This window comes from Erinaceus europaeus, chromosome 4 (genome assembly GCF_950295315.1).
Source record: "Erinaceus europaeus chromosome 4, mEriEur2.1, whole genome shotgun sequence".
Lineage (NCBI taxonomy): Eukaryota > Metazoa > Chordata > Mammalia > Eulipotyphla > Erinaceidae > Erinaceus > Erinaceus europaeus.
This window is the reverse complement of record NC_080165.1, coordinates 118,849,308-118,868,728: the sequence shown is the minus strand read 5'-3', so window position 1 is coordinate 118,868,728 and position 19,421 is coordinate 118,849,308. Positions and strand designations below refer to the sequence as shown.

Genomic DNA, 19,421 nt, shown 5'->3' with positions numbered 1-19,421 from the left:
CTAGGAAGATGAGGCAATGCTTCTTCTCTTCTTAAAATTTCAGCTCCTAATGAAGTTTAAAATCACTTGTTACTAATTCATGTTGACTATAATTTAATTTTTTAAATTATATCAACTATGTTTGCTTTCTGTGCTACTTACTGCACATTAAAATTTTTTTCTTAGTTTCTAATGCAAACATTGATAAAAATTAAGCATTTGTTTGTGATATAAGTCACATACATTTGTAAGACTGATCTTTTCTTACTTTTGATAGAAATGGGCCTTGCATATTTAACTGCTCCGGGGTATATTGGGTTGTTGGAAAAATCATGACATGACTTTCTATACAAAAAAAAAGTGCATTAAGACTTTTCCAACAACTATATATATATTCACCAATTTATATTAAAATTATATATGTATATCCAATTTTTTTTAGTTGTTACTAGGGATTTACCACTTTATGCTGACTCTAGTAGAAAAAGAGACACACACACACAGAGAAAGAGAGGGAACTAAACACACATAGAAAGAAAGGGAGCAACCAAAACACATGAATTTCACCTGTTGTCATGATACCTCCCAAGTTAGGCTGGAATTTGAACATAGAGCATGCAGATGGCAATACATTCACTCTACCCAGTGAGTTATCAATCCAGTCCAAAGAGTCAGACTTCCAAAACAAAGTTTTATCACAGATTTAAAATATATTGAGGTGAATCTTTGATTGATCAGTTAAACACATTCATTTCAGAAGAAGGAATTAGCCTAACAACAAGTACTAAGAATCTAATTTTCAAATTCTTAAAATGTCACATTTACAAGTATCAAGTAATATAACAATTGCTCCTGCTGTGTAAAATACCCTGTAGTCTTCTAGAATCTAACTAGCTGTGTAAAGAATTTTCAGTTCCACTGATAACTGTGCATCTATGAATGCATAAATAATTTCAAATTATCTTTTCCATTTTTATTTGTTGAGACAATATCAAATGATAAAAAATTATTCCAGGGTGATATGAGCAAATAGTGTTACTATTCTTAGTAATTTGTTCAAATTAAATAGAATAAGCAAGATTTTTTTTACTTGAACACATATTTGGATAATACCCAAATTACAAATTATGTACATTACTTTTCTCTTTAAATTTTGATTGCATTGTGCTGGCTGAAATCTAAGGCTGAAGTCCTCAGTATTTCAAATAATTTTACTATAATAAAAATATACATAAAATAATTCTACTACATCATTCTCCTTGAAAAAGATTAGAAAATTAAACTACTCATTTTATATTTTATTAAAATTTAATTTTGATAAATAAAATTGATCTTAAAGGGGAAGTCAGGCTGTAAGGCAGTGGGTTAAGTGCAGGTGGCATAAAGCACAAGTACTGGCATAACGATCTTGGTTCGAGCCCCCGGCTTCCCACCTGCAGGGGAGTCGCTTCACAAGTGGTGAAGCAGGTCTGCAGGTGTCTATCTTTCTCTCCTCCTCTCTGTCATCCCCTCTTCTCTCCAATTCTCTCTGTCCTATCCAACAACGACGACACCAGTAACTACAACAATAAAACAAAGGCAACAAAAAGAGAATAAATAAATATTTTTTTTAAAAAATTGATCTTAAAGTATAAATTCTTACTATAAATTCCATTTTTTTAATTTTCAAGATTATTTTTAGTATGAAAGAAAATTCCATCTAAAGGCAGATTTGTCTTAATTTTTAACTAATTAGACTTGTTAAATAAAAACAGGATGACAACATTGTTTAATGTATAACTTCAAAATTAAAGCTGATATCAAAAAAGGGGTAATGGCATATATACTATAACAGAAAATATAAGAAAATGCTTGAAATTTATGAGGTTTCAAAATAATACATCTTTTTGTTAATTCTCTAGTAACTAATAGTGACCATAACGAGCATTTAAAGACTTTACTAATAAAGTTATTTGTATGGCATTCCAGGTATGATCAAAAACATTTTAAAGGGGCACTGAAAACTAAGATCAATACAAGAAAATTATTGATTCTATAAATGTACTTTATAGGTTTCTTTTTACAATAGTTTATGTACCATGATGTCAAAATAAAATATCATCTTGGTATGTAAATAATTTATACCAAATTTTTCACATTTCATAAATAAGGTCTGGTAGTGGACAGAGGTGGTATCTTTTAAAACATCTTCTCAAAAGAAATTTGGGACAAAAAATATGTAAGTGTTAGAAAACATATAACTCAGAATGGGGAGAACAACTTTCAGAGAGTAGGGACAGAAAGGAGAACGGAAATGTAAAGCACACCAAAGGCTTTTATTACAATTAGCTACAAAGTACCATATTTTAAAAATTATATAGATCAGGAAAACATTGTCACTAAGATACTGAGTGGTGGTTGCACCTGGCTGAGCACACATGTTGCCCTGCACAAGGATCCAGGTTTAAACCCGTGGCCTCCACCTACAGGGGAGAAGCTTCATGAGCAGTGAAACATGGCTGCAGGTGTCTCACTACTTTTCTATCTTCCCCCTCCCTCTCAATTTCTCTCTGTGTCTATCCAAAAATAAATTTTAAAAAATCCTCTATAAAATTGTCACTAAAAAAAAACTAAACATTTGAGAATATATTAAGAGTGGGGAACCCAAGAACAATTCATCTCAAGAAGTCTATTATCAAACACTTTCATGGTGGATACAAGGAGAAAGATCTGAGAATGCACATTTTGGTTAGAACATCATAGCACAGTCTTAAAATTTAGAAATGTGAATACTCAGCTTCTGTTTTCTGGAGACACTCGTCACAAAATTTCTTCCCTTTAGTCTGTAATAAATACTTCTGCCACCTGTGAGCACAGTAGTCTACGTTGTCCTACAAATATCTACTTTATGGCTTACCCAATCATTACCTTTCTTCTGTCTGATTGCTAACTCCTTCATCTCTGACAACTTTATGACTCAGCTCAAATATCATTTCCTGATTAAAAAAAAATTTTTTTTACTTTCTCTGTTGGAGATAATCTCAAAATTATAGACTACTAGGGTGACCAACAATCTTAGAAATAAGTGGCTCTACACCTTACAGTTGACTTTGATTTCAAATAGTTTTATTTACCTCTAGCATCAGACTTTTTTTTATCATTTTATTGGTAGGTTAATGGTTTACAGTAGTTTACAGTAGTTATTGATATATGGGTACAATTTCTCATCTCCTCATGATAGACATCTGCAAAACACTGCCAACTTAAATCCTTTTCCACCATCATAGTATAGTACTTTTTTTAGCCTAGTACTTTTTTTTTTTGGGGGGGGGACTCTTAATTGTTTTATTGACATGAACCTTTAGAACCTTTAGTGGCCATAGCAGCCTGGGAGCAGGGTAGGGATGGAGGGGTCAGGAGGGGATTTCTACTGACAATACAGTTCCAGAAACCTCTAGGGTGGGGCTCATATTCCTACATGCTTCTCTCAGGTCATACCAATTGATTCTGCATATTCTGATGACAGCCTAATCAATGCAACCAGTATGCATTGAACCTCAGCATGCTTCACTTCAGACTGTGTCCAGAGCATAGTACTTTTAAAAACTATATTGACTAAAAATTTCTTAAGAAAAAAATGACTTTTCTAATTGTTGCAATGCTTAACACAGACTTGTGTACATTAAAGGTAAGCAATAAAAGCTTATTAAATCAAATGAAAAGAAATTAATTTCAACATATCATGAACCCTCATTAGTTGGCATCTTGACTCATGGTATTACATATATCTTCTTCAGTAGAGGATAAAATATTAAGAACATAATGTGTGCAATTTATAAACATTTCCCACAGTAAAATATATTGTAAATGAAAGCCAACCAACAATAAAAGTTCTGGGTGTCCTGAAGTTTCTAAAATATGTGAAAGGCACATGCCTATTACTTTCCTCTCACTGCTTTATGTATATAAAATAGCTAAAGTCCAACATTATATAATAGAGGTATTTTGGTTTCCATTAAAATAAACTTCTCAAAATCTCTTACTAGCTCTAATAATAAGCAAAAAATAATTTCTGAGCAATATGGGCTCCAAAAGTGTCATGACCTCATCTACTTTACTTACCCTTGCTAATCAACATAAACTCTGTAGACTAGCTACCCCATCATTTCCTAGAAATAGTTTTATAAATGAGAAATCTCAGATGCAGCTCAAATGTACATCTTAGTAAGATAACTGCATCATTTATGCACTCGTGGAGTTACAGAGAAGATTTTAACAACAAGGAAACTGCAATTTTAGTTAGTAGACTCTCTTTGAATTTGAAATGAGTAATTTTTAAAGAGCCAATATTGCTCACAAGAGTAAATAATACCAAAAATAAAAACTGCAGCCTCCACTAGTGAGCTAAGCAATATATAGAACAAAATTAAAATATATTATCAAAAAGAGTTACTTTTTGAACTACTGAAATATATAACCACCTTACACTAAATGAATTATATCTTGCTAGTTCTACTTTGGACATCTTATATGCCACTGCACAAAAATAGGTAAACCTTGTCAAATTTTGATGAAACACATGGAACTCTTTCACTCAGATGTCATACTAGTCATTTTATGAAGTAGTTATGAAAAAAACTTAAATATATTATACTATATTTTTAATAATATATATAATGTGTACTCTACAAAATATCATTTATAACCTTCAATTACTTTGAAACAAAGACTGAACCATCAATAAAAAAATAGAATATTTCCAATTATTTTTACTAACTCCATTACCTTCCCCTTCCTGAAAAGTTAGGTGTGAAAAGTTAGCATAGCTTCCCGTGGCTGTACAAACATGACGTCCAGAAATTCTGGAAAGAGTAAAGTAAAGGATTGGAATATCTGATTCATATAAGTTTGCACTTACTCTCAAGAGAAATGAAGTGGAACAGTGAGATACAAGAGATCCATGAAAGGAATTAGTGATAGAGCCCCAGTAGAATTGTTCTTTTTACTCTCTTCCCTGAGGGAAATTGAAATCTATGTGTAATTCCTAAATAACTTTCAATTTGTTGTTTTCTAAATGAAGAATAACAATCTCATGGTCATTTGGGTTTCATTCTGGAAAAATAAGGTACTGAAGACATATTCAAGACATATAAATTCAAGTGTATTCAAGACATATAAATATAGCTAAATATTGACTGAAGATTTGTCTGAATCATGAAAAGTTTCTATTTATAGTTGGATTCTTGATTGTAATGTGGTGTTGGGCTGGAGAAAATTATTTATTTTTGCTACAGTTTGTTTAATTTTTTTTTAATTTAAGTAAAAGAGAGGGGGGAAAGATAGTGAAGGTGTAAGAAATCTTGAAAAAAAATTAAGAAAGAACATTGGGGGCCAGCTGGTGGCACCCCTGATTAAGTGTACACATTACAATGCACAAGGACCTGGGTTCAAGCTCCTGGTCCCTACCTGCAGAGGGAAAGCTTTGCAAGTGCTACAGGTGTCTCTCTGTCTCTTTCCCCCACTATCTCCCCCTACTCCTTCTATTTCTGGCTGTCTCTGTCCAATAAATAAAGATAATAATTTAAATTTTTTAAAAGGAAATGCTGAATAAAAGGTCAGGAGAGCTCATAACCTGTGTTGCTTCAATAATTAACTGTAATCCTAGGCAAATCGCTTCCTCTCTGGATTGAGTTTTCCCACATGTTACTTCCCATAAAATTCTACATGTTGAATGGAAAAATTACTAGCTCTGGGAAATAAAAATATAAAGAATGGTGGAGGATGGAGAGTATGTAGGAGGCTAGAGTGCTCTCTTCCACCAGCAACTAAGACAGTCATGACTACTATATTCTGAAGCTACAATAAAGGTGTCATAAAAAGGTACCAACTAAAGTTATATTTTAATGGAGGAGAATAATGGAGCAGAATTTTACAAAGAAGTGATAAAAGAAATAGTGGTTTAAAATATGAGTAAGGTCCAAATAGAAAGAGAGAATTGTCACAAGAAAGTATGATCTACAGACAACTGACAAATTTTTATTTCATCATTAAGCAACAGCCTAATAATCCCATCATAAATATTTTCATTCTACAAAAGTGTATAAAATTGTTTCCAATAAATGTCTATAAGCAGCCTACACCAAGATATTTATTTTTATTTTCTAAAATCATGAAGTTAATGAATTAAAGGTAAATTCAATTACTGTTAATTCAAAATAATTCTACTTCACAGTAAGATTAAAATTTATTTTACTAATTTTGAGCAATAACATGCAGAAAATCTTTGTGTGCATTTATATATCAAGACAGAATTAACTGTGTCATTTTATTAAGATTGACAAAGTAGACTCAATATTATCCAACATACAACATGAGTTCTCATTAAACTTTCTATTTTTTAACTACACTGTTATAGAAAATTGGTTCATCTCCAGTCATTTTGTACTTACAATCTCTTTCGCCATTTTAAAGAATCTCCACTACATCACCTCTACCCTAGAGGTGATAGAAAAGAAACACCTTTCTGGTCGTCCAGCTAGGAAGTAACCGCTGTAGAAGGTGGACAACGTGGTAGCTGATACATAGCAGACCCACCTTTGAGCAAGTAGGTAAGATTAACAAGCTGACTGCTGAATGGCCAGTGTTTAACTGTGCTTTGTGCAGTGAACTAAGACAAAAGCAAATTTGAGGCACTTGTTAGCATTTTTCCACAAAGAGAAAATGTTTATTTTATAAATACTAATGTACAGCAAATGAAAATATAAAGCAAAAAATATTTTAGTGAGAGTTCACTTACACCTACAACCTCCCCCCAACACACACACACATTCTTTTTGAAAGGCAATATTTATCCTCTGTGCCAATCATGTATTATGAGATGGTCTTCTTTCTTCTATTCTACTTTGATTTCTACTAAAAATGTTGTTCATAGCTACTGTTATACTAGAACCACTTCTTACAAAAGTAGTTGCTAAGTTTTCCAGAACGTAAGAGATCTGTGACATTGCAATTGTAGCTTAAAATCAGTGAAATGAAAACTTTTTTTCATATATATGTCAAGGAAATCATCAAATTCTCTAAAGTATGCATATCTGTGGCTTCTTTCCTTTTCAGAACTAAATACTAAAAAATTATCACTAGTTGCAAACCATTAAGTCAGTTTTTACAGGTTAATAATATATCTTGTTATATTTTAAAAGATAAAAAATATAAAGTTCCCCAATATCCACAGGATACCTATAAATGTTTCTTTTTCTTCCAGCTGTGGCTCTATTGTTTTATACGTGTATACATACATGGTAAACAACAAGTTATAAAGGACTCAAAATACAACTCCTTTCAGTATTTACATTACATTTATTAAAAATTAAAGTGGTAGTTAGCAACACAAACTGTGATTAAGCCTAAGGAAAAAATACTACTGTATTTCTTTAGTACATCAAGGTACTAAATAGAATCATTTTCTTAATAAATTTTCAGAAAATTCCCAATTTCTATAATCAAGATTATACACGAATGAAAGCACTGGTGAAATCTATGTTTTCATTTCATCTTTTATTTAAAAAATATATGATATCACAATTGTAAAATCTAGTAAAGGATTAACTCGGCTAACAGATGACTGCTTCCAGAAAGAAAAGGCATTTTTTTTATTATATTTCCTTACCTATAGTATTTAGTTAGGAGTGTTTATATCACACACACACACGCACACGCACACACCCACACAGTTAAGTGACTTGCTCTTTTATACTCTAGCCCTTTTCCTTCAACTCACTCACACAGAATAAATCTATTCAGTTTCTTTTTGAGTAAACAAATTCGTATTATGGAAATGTGAGCTGAAAATTTTACCTAACAAAATGTACTTAAGTGCTCGGCGAAACCAGGGATAGAAGAAACCATATATTAAGGGATTACATGTGGAGTTAAAATAGCCAAACCATGTCAAAGCATCAAACAAAACAACAGGAGTAGAGAAGTTCAAAAAGGGATCCAACAAAATTGTGAAGAAACAGGGAAACCAACATAACAGGAAAACTCCCATCACAATTCCTAAGGTTTTGGCTGCTTTTTTGTCTTTCCTCATTTGATTGTTTTGATTTTCTGGCAAGTTATTAATTGCACGAGCATGTTTTCTGGATACTGCAAAAATTTTGCCATAAATTCCCACCATTACAGACCCAGGAGTAAAGAAACCTGCCATAAACAATGTGGTCCCCCAGAGCTTATTGAACATCACTGGGCAGGAACTGGAACAAGCAACCAAAATATCATAGCCTTCGATTCCAGCAGCATAAGCCTCTGAGAAAACCACACTGAATGCAAAAGCTCCAGGAACAGACCAACAGAGAAGCAGTAATCGCTTAATGACTGGAATTGTCATTTTTGTGGAATAACGTAAAGGGTAACAGATAGCATAAAACCTATCAACAGCCACTGAGCAAAGATGGAAAATGGATGTTATGCTAAGCATCAGGTCAAAACTGTAATGGATCTTGCAAAATGTAAGACCAAAATACCAGCAATTCTCCACTGATCTAACCATACTGTAGGGCATAATGGTGAATCCAAGGAGGAAATCGGTAACTGCCATGGAGAGGATGAGGAAGTTGGTTGGTGTGTGAAGCTGTTTAAAGAAGGAGATGGAAATGATCACGGCAAGATTGCCAAACACTGTGATGAATATGGCTCCTGCCATAAAAGAATACATGGCAACACGAATACCCAGGGACTTTTCATTTTCTGGGCAAGATCCATTTCCGTATTCAGAGCAGTCAATGGTTTCCTTCAGAAAAAAAAAAAGAACGATCACGTGGAATCCAGTCAGATGAAGCATAGTATGTCTTACATAAGTTTTCATAGAAACAATAAGGAAAAAATAGGAGACTCAAGACAGATTAATTTACTCTGAAATGGTAGTTATGGACATTCTCATTTATTTATTCTATTGTTTGTAACTTTGTGGTTCCTGGCCTACTGTATTTAACTATTACCTACTACATAAGATCTTTGGTAAAAATATATGTCATAAATACAAACTCTCACTTTATTGCAGGGTCTGAAATTGAAAAGGAGAAAGAAGAGGAAGAATGGTGGCAAAGAAAAGAGAAGGGAGAGAGGACTGAGGAAAATAAAAACTTCATTATTAAATTTACTGTGAATTATTTCTTTCACACACACATACTAAACTAGACAAAAAAATCTACATGGCATCATTTACAGCTATAGCTAGACTATAATATAATGCATGAATTAACTATAATATGATGCATGAATTAAGATAAATTTCTTTTTAATGTATGTTACAGCAAAAATACTATCTAAAAACAAAGCACAACTATTGGGTTGTTGGAAAAGTCTTTTTTTGCATAGAAAAATATGTCATGACTTTTCCAGTAACCCAATATTAACATCGCAGTGGCAAACGCTAGAAGAAGAACATCGCAGTAAAATTTTGACTGTTTATGATAGACTAGATCCCAACAAGTGAACAGTAAATACTAAGTTTCTGTGATGTAAGAACAACATACATTGAGCAATAACTACTTTTTGTTGTTGTTGTCTCCAGAGTTTTTCCTGAGGCTGCACTATGAATCCACTGCTCCTGGAGGCCATCTTTTTTCCCATTATTGTTGTTGTTGTTATTGTTGTTGCTGCTGCTGCCGTTATTGTTGTTAGGACAGAAATTGAGAGGGAAGGGGGAGTAAAAGAGAAAGACACCTGCAGACCTGCTTCACCGCTTGTGAAACGATGCCCCCTGCAGGTGGGGAGCCGGGGTCTCGAACCAGGATGCTTTGCGCATGTCCTTGTGCTTTGCACTATGTGGTTTTAACCCGGTGCACTACAGCCCAGCTCCCAATAACTACTTCTTAAGTGCCTACCATATATGAGAAAATAAGACAAAATAAGCAAACAAAAAAAATCTATGAAACAGCTAAGGCGATCAAACACTTAACATCTAAATAACTCTACATAAAAGGTAACAAGCAGTTGTGATTGAACTGGCGGGGAAGGGGGGGTGTAGCACAGAATTTATGAAAAAAGGTTTTCATGCCTGGGGTTCCAAGGTCCCAGGCTTAACCCCAGAAGGACCATAAACCAAAGTTGAGAAGTGCATTAAGGAAGAAAAAAAAATGAAAGTAATTAAATGGCCAAAGAGAGGTCTGCCCCAAACTTAGAACCAAAGATCTAAAGACAAGAAAATTTCAGGCTACAGTTGGTAAGAATAATGGAACAAGAGTGAGACTTTTGATCTGGCTGACATTAGATGGAAAATATTTGAACTGAAGAAGGACAGGGACATCCCACGCATAAAGGTTGAAGAAAACATAAAAGAAGGACATCCCACGCATAAAGGATGAAGAAAACATAAGTTTGTTTAAAAAAAAAAACAAAAAAAAAAACCTTCAGGTGACATTCTCAGTTGCTAGAACACCAGAGAAAAGAAGAGTTGAGTGGAAAAATGGAGGATTTCTTCACTGTCAACCCCCAGTGCACTGTCGATATCTTCTGTTACACTACAAGAAGTTCTCTTGCTTTAGTCTCCATCTTAAATAGTGATCTTAGAAAGATTGATGCAATAAAGGTATTTATAAGAGAATGAGTGCAAGAAAGTTTTTGCCAACTGATTTTAAGTGGTCAATCCAAGAGAATTTTAGACTTATCTTTCCTGGTCTGTTGGCCTGTTCCCACCTGTGTGAGGTAATGACTTTACTGTGTGATAGGACATGTTTCAACAATGAAAATGAAAATGGAGAAGAAGCCATCTTACTTCTGTGATATGGATGATTGCAAGCACAGAACAAGAACATCAAACTGCATTTGGGGTCTTTACCAACTAATACTTTAACTACTGTTTATTGAATGGCAAGGCTTATCCCTAAAAGATAATTTTGCCAAAAAAAATTGTTGTTGTCAAATTCCTAAAATGTGTATAATTCTTTCTCAAAGTGTGAACATTTTTTGCAATTCTCACAGACATTCTAATACATATTTCTCTCCATTTCCTCCTAACATCCTCACAAGAAAAATGATTAAAAAAAACAAGAGGTGCAGCATTCCCCCCCACCCACCCACATACCATATTTTTCAGTTAATTCCCATTTTTGTTGGCCACCTGAAGACCAGGTAAGAACACTAGAGTAGAAAATAGTAGAAGGAAATGCAGTATTATGAACTTAAAAAAAAAATTACATGCTCATTAGAAAAAGCATAGGATAGCTGAAAAAAATTGACATATTTTAAAATCATTTTACTTCTCAGAAAAAAAAATTAAAAGGAAAAATAGCACACAGACGTATACACAGCATTCTTGTTATAAAAGTAACTCCAAGACAACAATAAATTTAAAAACTAACTTGCAAGCTTCTCTGTGGTCCTAAATTAATAATTTTGATATTAAACATCTTACCATTCCTTTTTCACAAAAAAAAAAAAAAAATTACATCCAGCCTTTCTAAACTAAACTCAAAGTATAGGCTTGAATTTCATTCCTTTTAGCAGCTAGGAATTTTATTTAGCCAATAAATTCTAAGAAATATAATACTGTTTTTGGAAACACAAGCCATCATGTGAAAGTTTGTATATGTTATCCTCATAAGCTCACCACAAAGCAGGAAGGGACATAGTATATGACTGCTTGGTAAACTCATCAGATAGTACTTTTTTTTAATTTCTTTTTAAAAATTTCTTTATTTTAAATTTCTTTATTTCTTTATGCAGGGATTAATGTTTTACATTTGACAGTAATTATAATAGTTTGTACATGCATACCATTTACCGGTTATCCACATAATAATACAGCCCCTACTAGGTCCTCTGTCATCCTTTTTGGACCTGTACTTTAGACATTTCTTTTTTTAATATTTATTTTATTTTTATTTATTTCCTTTTGTTGCCCTTGCTGTTTTATTGTTGTAGTTATTATTGTTGTTGTTATTGTTGGATAGGACAGAGAGAAATGGAGAGAGGAGGGGGAAGACAGATAGACATTTGCAGACCTGCTTCACCGCTTGTGAAGCGACTCCCCTGCAGGTGGGGAGCCAGGGCTTGAACTGGGATCCTTATGCCAGTCCTTGCGCTTTGGCCCACTTGTGCTTAACCCGCTGCGCTACAGCCCGACTCCCGAGACCTGTACTTTAAAATAAGCTCTATTTAAGTATCATCTGTCCATGGTTTACTTAACATGTATCTTGTATGTCTCAGCCACAATCAGTTTAAATGTGTCAATAGTCATATCTTTGACATCCAGGAGAATAATTGCCTGTGAAAGCTAAATACATATGGAAGTATTTCTGCATTCTTTTCTACAAAAGTAATTTTCTCTATTCTTAAAAATATTAATGAAAAAAAAAGAAAATATTAAGGTCAGCTCAGAAAGACATAGATGGCAGCAGAATTAGTATCAAGTCTGGCCTTTTCTCCATTGCTATTTAGTTCTACAAGAAACATAGGGTGGGGTCGGGCGGTAGCGCAGCGGGTTAAGCACAGGTGGTGCAAAGCGCAAGCCCCCGGCTCCCCACCTGCAGGAGAGTCACTTCACAGGCGGTGAAGCAGGTCAGCAGGTGTCTCTCTTTCTCTCCATCTCTCTCCCCCTCCGCTCTCAATTTCTCTCTGTCCTATCTAACGACGACAACATCAATAACCACAACAACTGAAAAACAAGGGCAACAAAAGGGAAAATAAATATAAAAGAAGAAGAAGAAGAAAAAAAAAAAAAAGAAACATAGGGACAAAACAAAAAAAAAATTAAACCTAATAAATTATTTGCTCATTAATTTTCTGAATGAATACCATGTCTAAACTAAATTCTATCAAGTTAAAAAATAAAAGTAATTTCTTTTTTTACATTTTATTCATTTATTTTCCCTTTTGTTGCCCTGGTTTTTTATTGTTGTTGTGATTATTATTGTTGTTACTGATGTCGTCGTTGTTAGATAGGACAGAGAGAAATAGAGAGAGGAGGAGAAGACAGAGGGGGAGAGAAAGATAGACACCTGCAGACCTGTGAAGCGACTTCCCTGCAGGTGGGGAGAGGGGGTTCCAGTGGAGATCCTTGAGCTTTGCACCACGTGCTCTTAACCCGCTGCCATTACCCCCGACTCCCATAAAAGTAATTTCTACATCTACTGACAGTGATAAAGTGCACTATTGTGACCACAATAATGAAGACCTTTATGATTTTTCCACTGCAGTCTCTCTTTCTCTCTCTCTCTCTCTCTCTCTCTCTCTCTCTCTCTCTCTTTCTCTGTCTGCCTGTCACTCTCACTCTTGTTTGTTGCCTGGTGGTTAAATTTGAGTAGCATTTCATATTAAATATTCTGCTTTAACAAATATTCTTAAACATTTTAAGAAATTCTATAGTTCTTTAGTATGTTAATCATTCTTTCATTTTCCTGATAATCTTTTTCATGCTTTCTTCCTTCTTTTCCTACACCCTCTCTCTCTCTCTCTCCCTCCTTTCTTTTCTTTTCTTTCTTTCTTTTTGGTTAGGTAGAGAATGAGAAGCAGAGAGAAATGAAAGAGATTACAGTACTGAAGCTTTCTTTCATGTGGTGGGGGCTGAGTCACACACAAGGAAAAGCAGCATGCTATCAGAGTAAGCTATTTCATTGGTCCACTAATTCTCTCTGCTTCCCTAGAATTATCTTGCCTTTATTCAAGCTATTGATACCTGTCAGTTGTTCAATTTCTATCAAAGTTCACCATTAATGAATTTTAACACATTAAGAATTACATATGAATGATCTTTATTAAGCCTAACATATAATGGGCCATAATCCAGAACTGAGCAGGGCTCTAATTAAAAGAAGAGGAAGAAAGAGGAGAAGAAGAAGAAGAGGAAAGAAGAGGAGGAGGAGAAGAAGTTGTTTTTCTCTGGGGCTGGGTGGTGGCCCACCTGGTTGAGCACACATTATCTGGTCCCCATCTGCAGGGAGAAAGCTTTGCAAGTGGTGAAGCAGGGCTGCAGATGTCTCTTTCTCTCTGTCTCCCTCTCTATCACCCCCTTCCCTCTCAATTTCTGGCTATCACTCTCTCCAACAAATAAGTAAAGATAATTTTAAAAAATGTTTTAAGGTAGCACCTTTGCCTTTTCATATACATTAGAGAGTCTACTTTTCATTTTTAATCATTTTTACATCCTACATCTCTCATCTTCTACATTCTGCTACCCTCTTCTCAGGACCATGAGCAATTCTACAGCATTACTGGAGTAGCAAAGAAAAACCTCAAGAAAAACATGGATCTGCCCTTCTCCACATACCTGTTGCATTGTAGAAGATACCGCTGTTAACTAAGTTCTGTATAGACAGACCTTTATTTATTTGTTCCTTTTTCCAACTGCTATGAATGTTTACATGAACCTGGAAGAACTAAAGTATATGAATTGAACTGTTTTATAACTTAATGAAGAGTCTCAAGGGAGCTGGGTCGAAAAAGAAAAAAAAATAGAAAGAAAGAAAAATCATCACCATTTTAAAGTGTAACAGCTTAATGAGTTAAACCACTTCTACATCCTCTCAGGAGTCTCTGCTTACAAAAATTTTCATCACCTACAACACTGAGGACTCTAACTCTGCTATTATATAACAGGTTGCAAAAACAAAATCTGCACCACTGAGTTATAGGTGACCCTAAGGAACCTGATCCCTGTCACACATGGATGCAATCAATGGTTCATGTAGAAAAATTAAGCCTTCCATGTCTTTAGGAAAATGTGAAACCATGCCAGTCTATATTTTGTCTCGCATTCTAGTTACTGAGAAGAGACCTTATCACTCACTGTTTTTTTTCCTTCCTCTATTAATGTACATTACAAATAAAACCAAAAGGACAAGTAGAACCTGCTAGATCTAGAGGAATGAGGCATAATTATTAGTTCTGTAATTTACATGACAATGAAAAATCTCAGATACTACAACTGGCTTAAGTTTCCTCTTATCATTTTTTTTTAAATCACCTTATTGGAGGTGAGGGTAATGATTTGCTGTATAGTGTTGACTCCCGGCTAACATTTTTCACCTCACCGTGATATGTATCTGCAAAACACCTTCATTACCTCTTTGTTTTTTTAGCTTACAGGGTCTTTTTTCCTTTGTGCTATTTTAAAATTGGAAAGTTCCTTTTCACTGAAGGGGGAGGTATGAGAGGCAGCATATCTCAAATGTAGATGAAAGAGAATATTGATCAAGAGATTTTAGTGCATTTGGTTTAATTAAGATTAGATATCCTCACAGTTATTGCATGGTCATGTAACTTGTTCAGGCCCACACTTGAGGTAATATTCTCCTGTCATTTTCTTAAACTTTTAATATTTTTAAATCAGTTTTTAATTTGTATTTTACAATGGATACCCCCATAATTTAGAAGTCTAGTTTTGGCTCAGTCTCTCTAAGGAAAGCTTTTACAAAAGAGACAACATAAAGCTACTTTTCAGAGTATTCATATTTCTGTTGTGAAAGGCTGGGAAATGATGTAAAATTACAAATACTGCATCGGGTTTTCCAAGGTTGAATTTAATAATTTTAAAATTTCAAAAGCTATTATTGCTTAAACTTTAATAATAACATCTATCTTTTTTTTAGAAAGTAGATAATAAATTGCTTTATTATTATTATTATTATTTTATTTAGAAAATAAGTGGACCCAGGATCTTTAAGGGGTGCAGAAGGTGGAAGGTCTGACTTCTCTAATTGCCTCCCTGCTGAACATGGGCATTGGCAAGTTGATCTATACTCCCAGCCCATCTCTCTCTTTCCCTAGTGGGGTAAGGGTCTGGGGAGGTGGACCTCCAGGACACATTGGTGGGAAGTCAACATGGCATCATGGTAGCATCTGGAACCTGGTGGCTGAAAAAGAGTTAAGATATTAAGCCATACAAATTGTTGACTAATCATGAACCATTTGTGGTACTGTTAGGGTTAAATTTTTGACAATTTGACAAGTGGAGAAGGTATATTCTTACATTTGACTGCATTTTCCTCATTGCCAATGAGGTTTAGCATTTATTCACATATTTATTTTATTCATTTCTTTCTTCTTTGTGAAATCTTTTCATTTATTTTCCTTTTCTTCTCAATTTATATAAACATTTTTCTATATTTTACCTCCTCTCTGGGGTATATATGCAAAAGAAGTAAATACACTCATCCAAAGAGATCTATTTACACATATATTCGTAGCAGCACAATTTATAGTAGTCCAAATTTGGTAGCAACCCAGCTGTCCAAAGATATATGAATAGCTAAGAAAGTACAGATATAGATATATAGATATAGATACAGATAGATAGATAGATTATAGATAGATAGATAGATAGATAGATAGATAGATAGATAGATATTACTCAGCTGTTAAGAATGATGAAGTCAATTCCTTTGCCTCATCTAGGGGTAAGCTTGATAAACCAAAAAGAAAGGGATGAATATTGGGTACTGTCACTCACAGGCAGATTAAAGAAACAAGAACAGAGAGGAAGAACACAAAGTAAAGCTTGATGGGTGGAGTGTGTTGCACCAAAGCAAAGGACTCTGGGAAGGAGGTCAGGTGGGGAGCCGGGGTTCAAACTGGGATCCTTATGCCGGTCCTTGTGCTTTGCGTCACCTGCGCTTAACCCGCTGCGCTACAGCCCGACTCCCCCAGAACTCATTCTTAACCTGGGTCCCGTGGCAAAGAAGTGGCTCGCTTCATTCCTGTCCCACATCTTGGAATCTGAGTCTATGCCCAAAGTTTGGCGTCGTGCGAAGATTATAGCGGTTTTGAAACCAAAGAAAGACCCAGCACTGGCCGCCAGCTATAGACCAATTTCTCTCCTCTCCGTGTGTTACAAACTCTTTGAGAGGCTGCTTCTGTCACGTATTTCTCATCTTACAGAGAAATTCCTATCACCCGCCCAAGCTGGTTTCCGCCCAGGAAGATCTACCTGCGAACAAGCCCTGGCCCTTTCAACTTACATTGAAAATGGATTCCCGAAGAATTTAAAGATGGGTGCTGTCTTTGTTGATCTCACAGCAGCCTATGACACGGTCTGGCACCGTGGTCTCCTAGTCAAGATCTCAAGATGCCTGCCTCCATGGGTGGCCAACACTATATCGTTTCTTCTCCAAAACAGAAGATTCCAGGTGCATCTGGGTGACAAGTCTAGCAGATGGAGACTTGTCTCAAGTGGCCTCCCCCAGGGCTCTGTTCTGGCTCCTACGCTATTTAATATTTACATCAATGACCTCCCAGAAACTTCTTCAAGGAAGTTCATCTACACCGATGACATCTGCTGTGCAACTCAGGCATCCAAGTTTGACATCCTCGAGGAAACACTCATGAAAGACATGTCTCTGATATCTGATTACTGTAATCAGTACCAGTTTCCGGGTGTGTTTTTGTTTATATTTATTTACTTTCTTTATATGTCACATATAAATCAGGCATCTAGTGTTTGAGTTTCTCCTTTTGATTTGCTTTTCTTGACATGAGCCTCTTCAATACTAGTCATGTTATCACAAAAGGCATTATCTCATCATTTATTATAGCTGAGTAGTAATACACTGTGTGTATATAACATGCCTTCTTTATCAGTCAAGCCGTCATTTGGACACATGAGCTGCTTCTGTATTTTGACTGTTGTAAATAATGTTACAATGAACATAAGTATGGATGTATTCTTTCAAATTAGTGTTTTTTATTTTATTTTTATTTTATTTATTCCCTTTTGTTGCCCTTGTTGTTTTTCATTGTTGTTATTGATGTCGTTGTCGTTGGATAGGACAGAGAAAAATGGAGAGAGAAGGGGAAGACAGAGAGAAAGCTAGACACCTGCAGACCAGCTTCACCGCTTGTGAAGCGACTCTCCTGCAGGTGGGGAGCTGGGGGCTCGAACTAGCACTCTTAAGTCGGTCCTTGTACTTTGCGCCACTTGTGCTTAACCTGCCGCCAACTTCCTCAAGCTAGTGTTTTTATCATCTTTGGATGTTTGAAATTTTGTTGATTTTATGAGTGCTTTATGTATCATAACCATTAGTCGCTTGGTACACTGTATGCAAATATTTTCTGCCACTCAGTATGTCTTTCATTTCAATGAACTTCTTTCACTATGAAAAAGTTTTTAGTTTAATTTAATACTATTTTTTTTTGCTTTTGCATCCCTTTTACTAATATTCTAATGTTCTATTTAAATATGTCCTATTAGTGACATAATTCTTTATTTTTAGTTGATTGGTTTATAAAGCTGTATGTGTTTAAGGTGAATGACTTCATATAGCTTCAACTTGTGTGTTCCCACACCAAACCCACTAAGTGCCCACACCAAGTGCCAATCTTCCTCTTCCTAAGTTCACTTGAGTTGACTCACTAAAACCACCAATATATTCAGTATCATGAAATGTTTTGTTTATATTTTCTGCAATATACTTTATGATTTAAATCTAACAGACAAGTCTTTATATCCATTCTGAGTTGATTCTTGTGCTTAGTGTGAGATTTTAGTTTTCTTCCAGTTTGCTAACACCATTTATGCCCTGGGCTCATCTATCATAGGTTAACCCTTTACATATACAAGGCTTTGTGTCAAATTTGCTTCCAATGATCTGTATTTCTACTTTTATTCTAATAATACGTGGTTTGGGCATGTGATTCATAGCTCCGCAATAAAATTAGAATCTGGGGGGCAATTTTTTATCCATTCCTTTAAATGACACCATGGGAATTTTGATAAGGATCATGTTAAACCCATATAAAGTAAAAGGTCATTTTAATGACATGATTGTTTTAATACTTGAGCACCAGATATATTTGTGTATTTACTTTATTTTTAATAGTGACTTCTAGGTTTCAATATACAAGTCATTCTACTTCCTTTGATAGATATTCCTAGGTACCTCATTATTTTTATTATACATAGGATTGCTTACTTGATAGTTTTATCATTTTAGTTCATTATTTATACAGACATGCACTAGATTTTCATGTATTGATTTTGTAGCAGACCACTATACTATATTCACGTTATTTCCAATTTTTTTCAGTTAAATATTTAGAATCTGAGATGTATAATATCATAACCTCTACATACATAGATAGTATTATTTATGCTTTTCTGATTTGGATTGCAGTTATTTTTATTGTAGTAGGAAGAGTTTCCAAAAGTGTGATAAATAATAGTACTTTAAATAATGAACTGTCCCCTCTTCTGCTTGATCTTAGAGAAGAATCAGTTTTTCACCCCTGAATGTGATACTTGTTTAGGTTTGCTATATTGGACATTAACTGTTTTGAGGCGTGTTTCTTCTATTCTCTTATTGAGAATTGTATGATAAATGAGTATTTGGGACTTTCTTCTCAAATGCCTTCTTTGCCTCTTTTGATATGGTCATGCAATTTTCCTCTTTCTTTTATGATATTGTGTATTATATTAATTAGTTTGAGCATTTGATCCATCCTTGCTTCCCTGGGTTATTTCATCACATCAC

At 34.7% G+C, this 19,421-nt stretch overlaps 1 protein-coding gene across 1 annotated transcript; it reads right to left on the bottom strand.

Moving 5' to 3' along the window:
• Positions 1-7,750: 7,750 nt before the first annotated feature.
• LOC103124639 (trace amine-associated receptor 2) lies at positions 7,751-8,693 on the bottom strand. The gene has a single exon (XM_007535368.2). The coding sequence runs from the start codon at positions 8,669-8,671 to the stop codon at positions 7,751-7,753; it is 921 nt and encodes a 306-aa protein (XP_007535430.1). The 5' UTR covers positions 8,672-8,693.
• Positions 8,694-19,421: the final 10,728 nt, after the last annotated feature.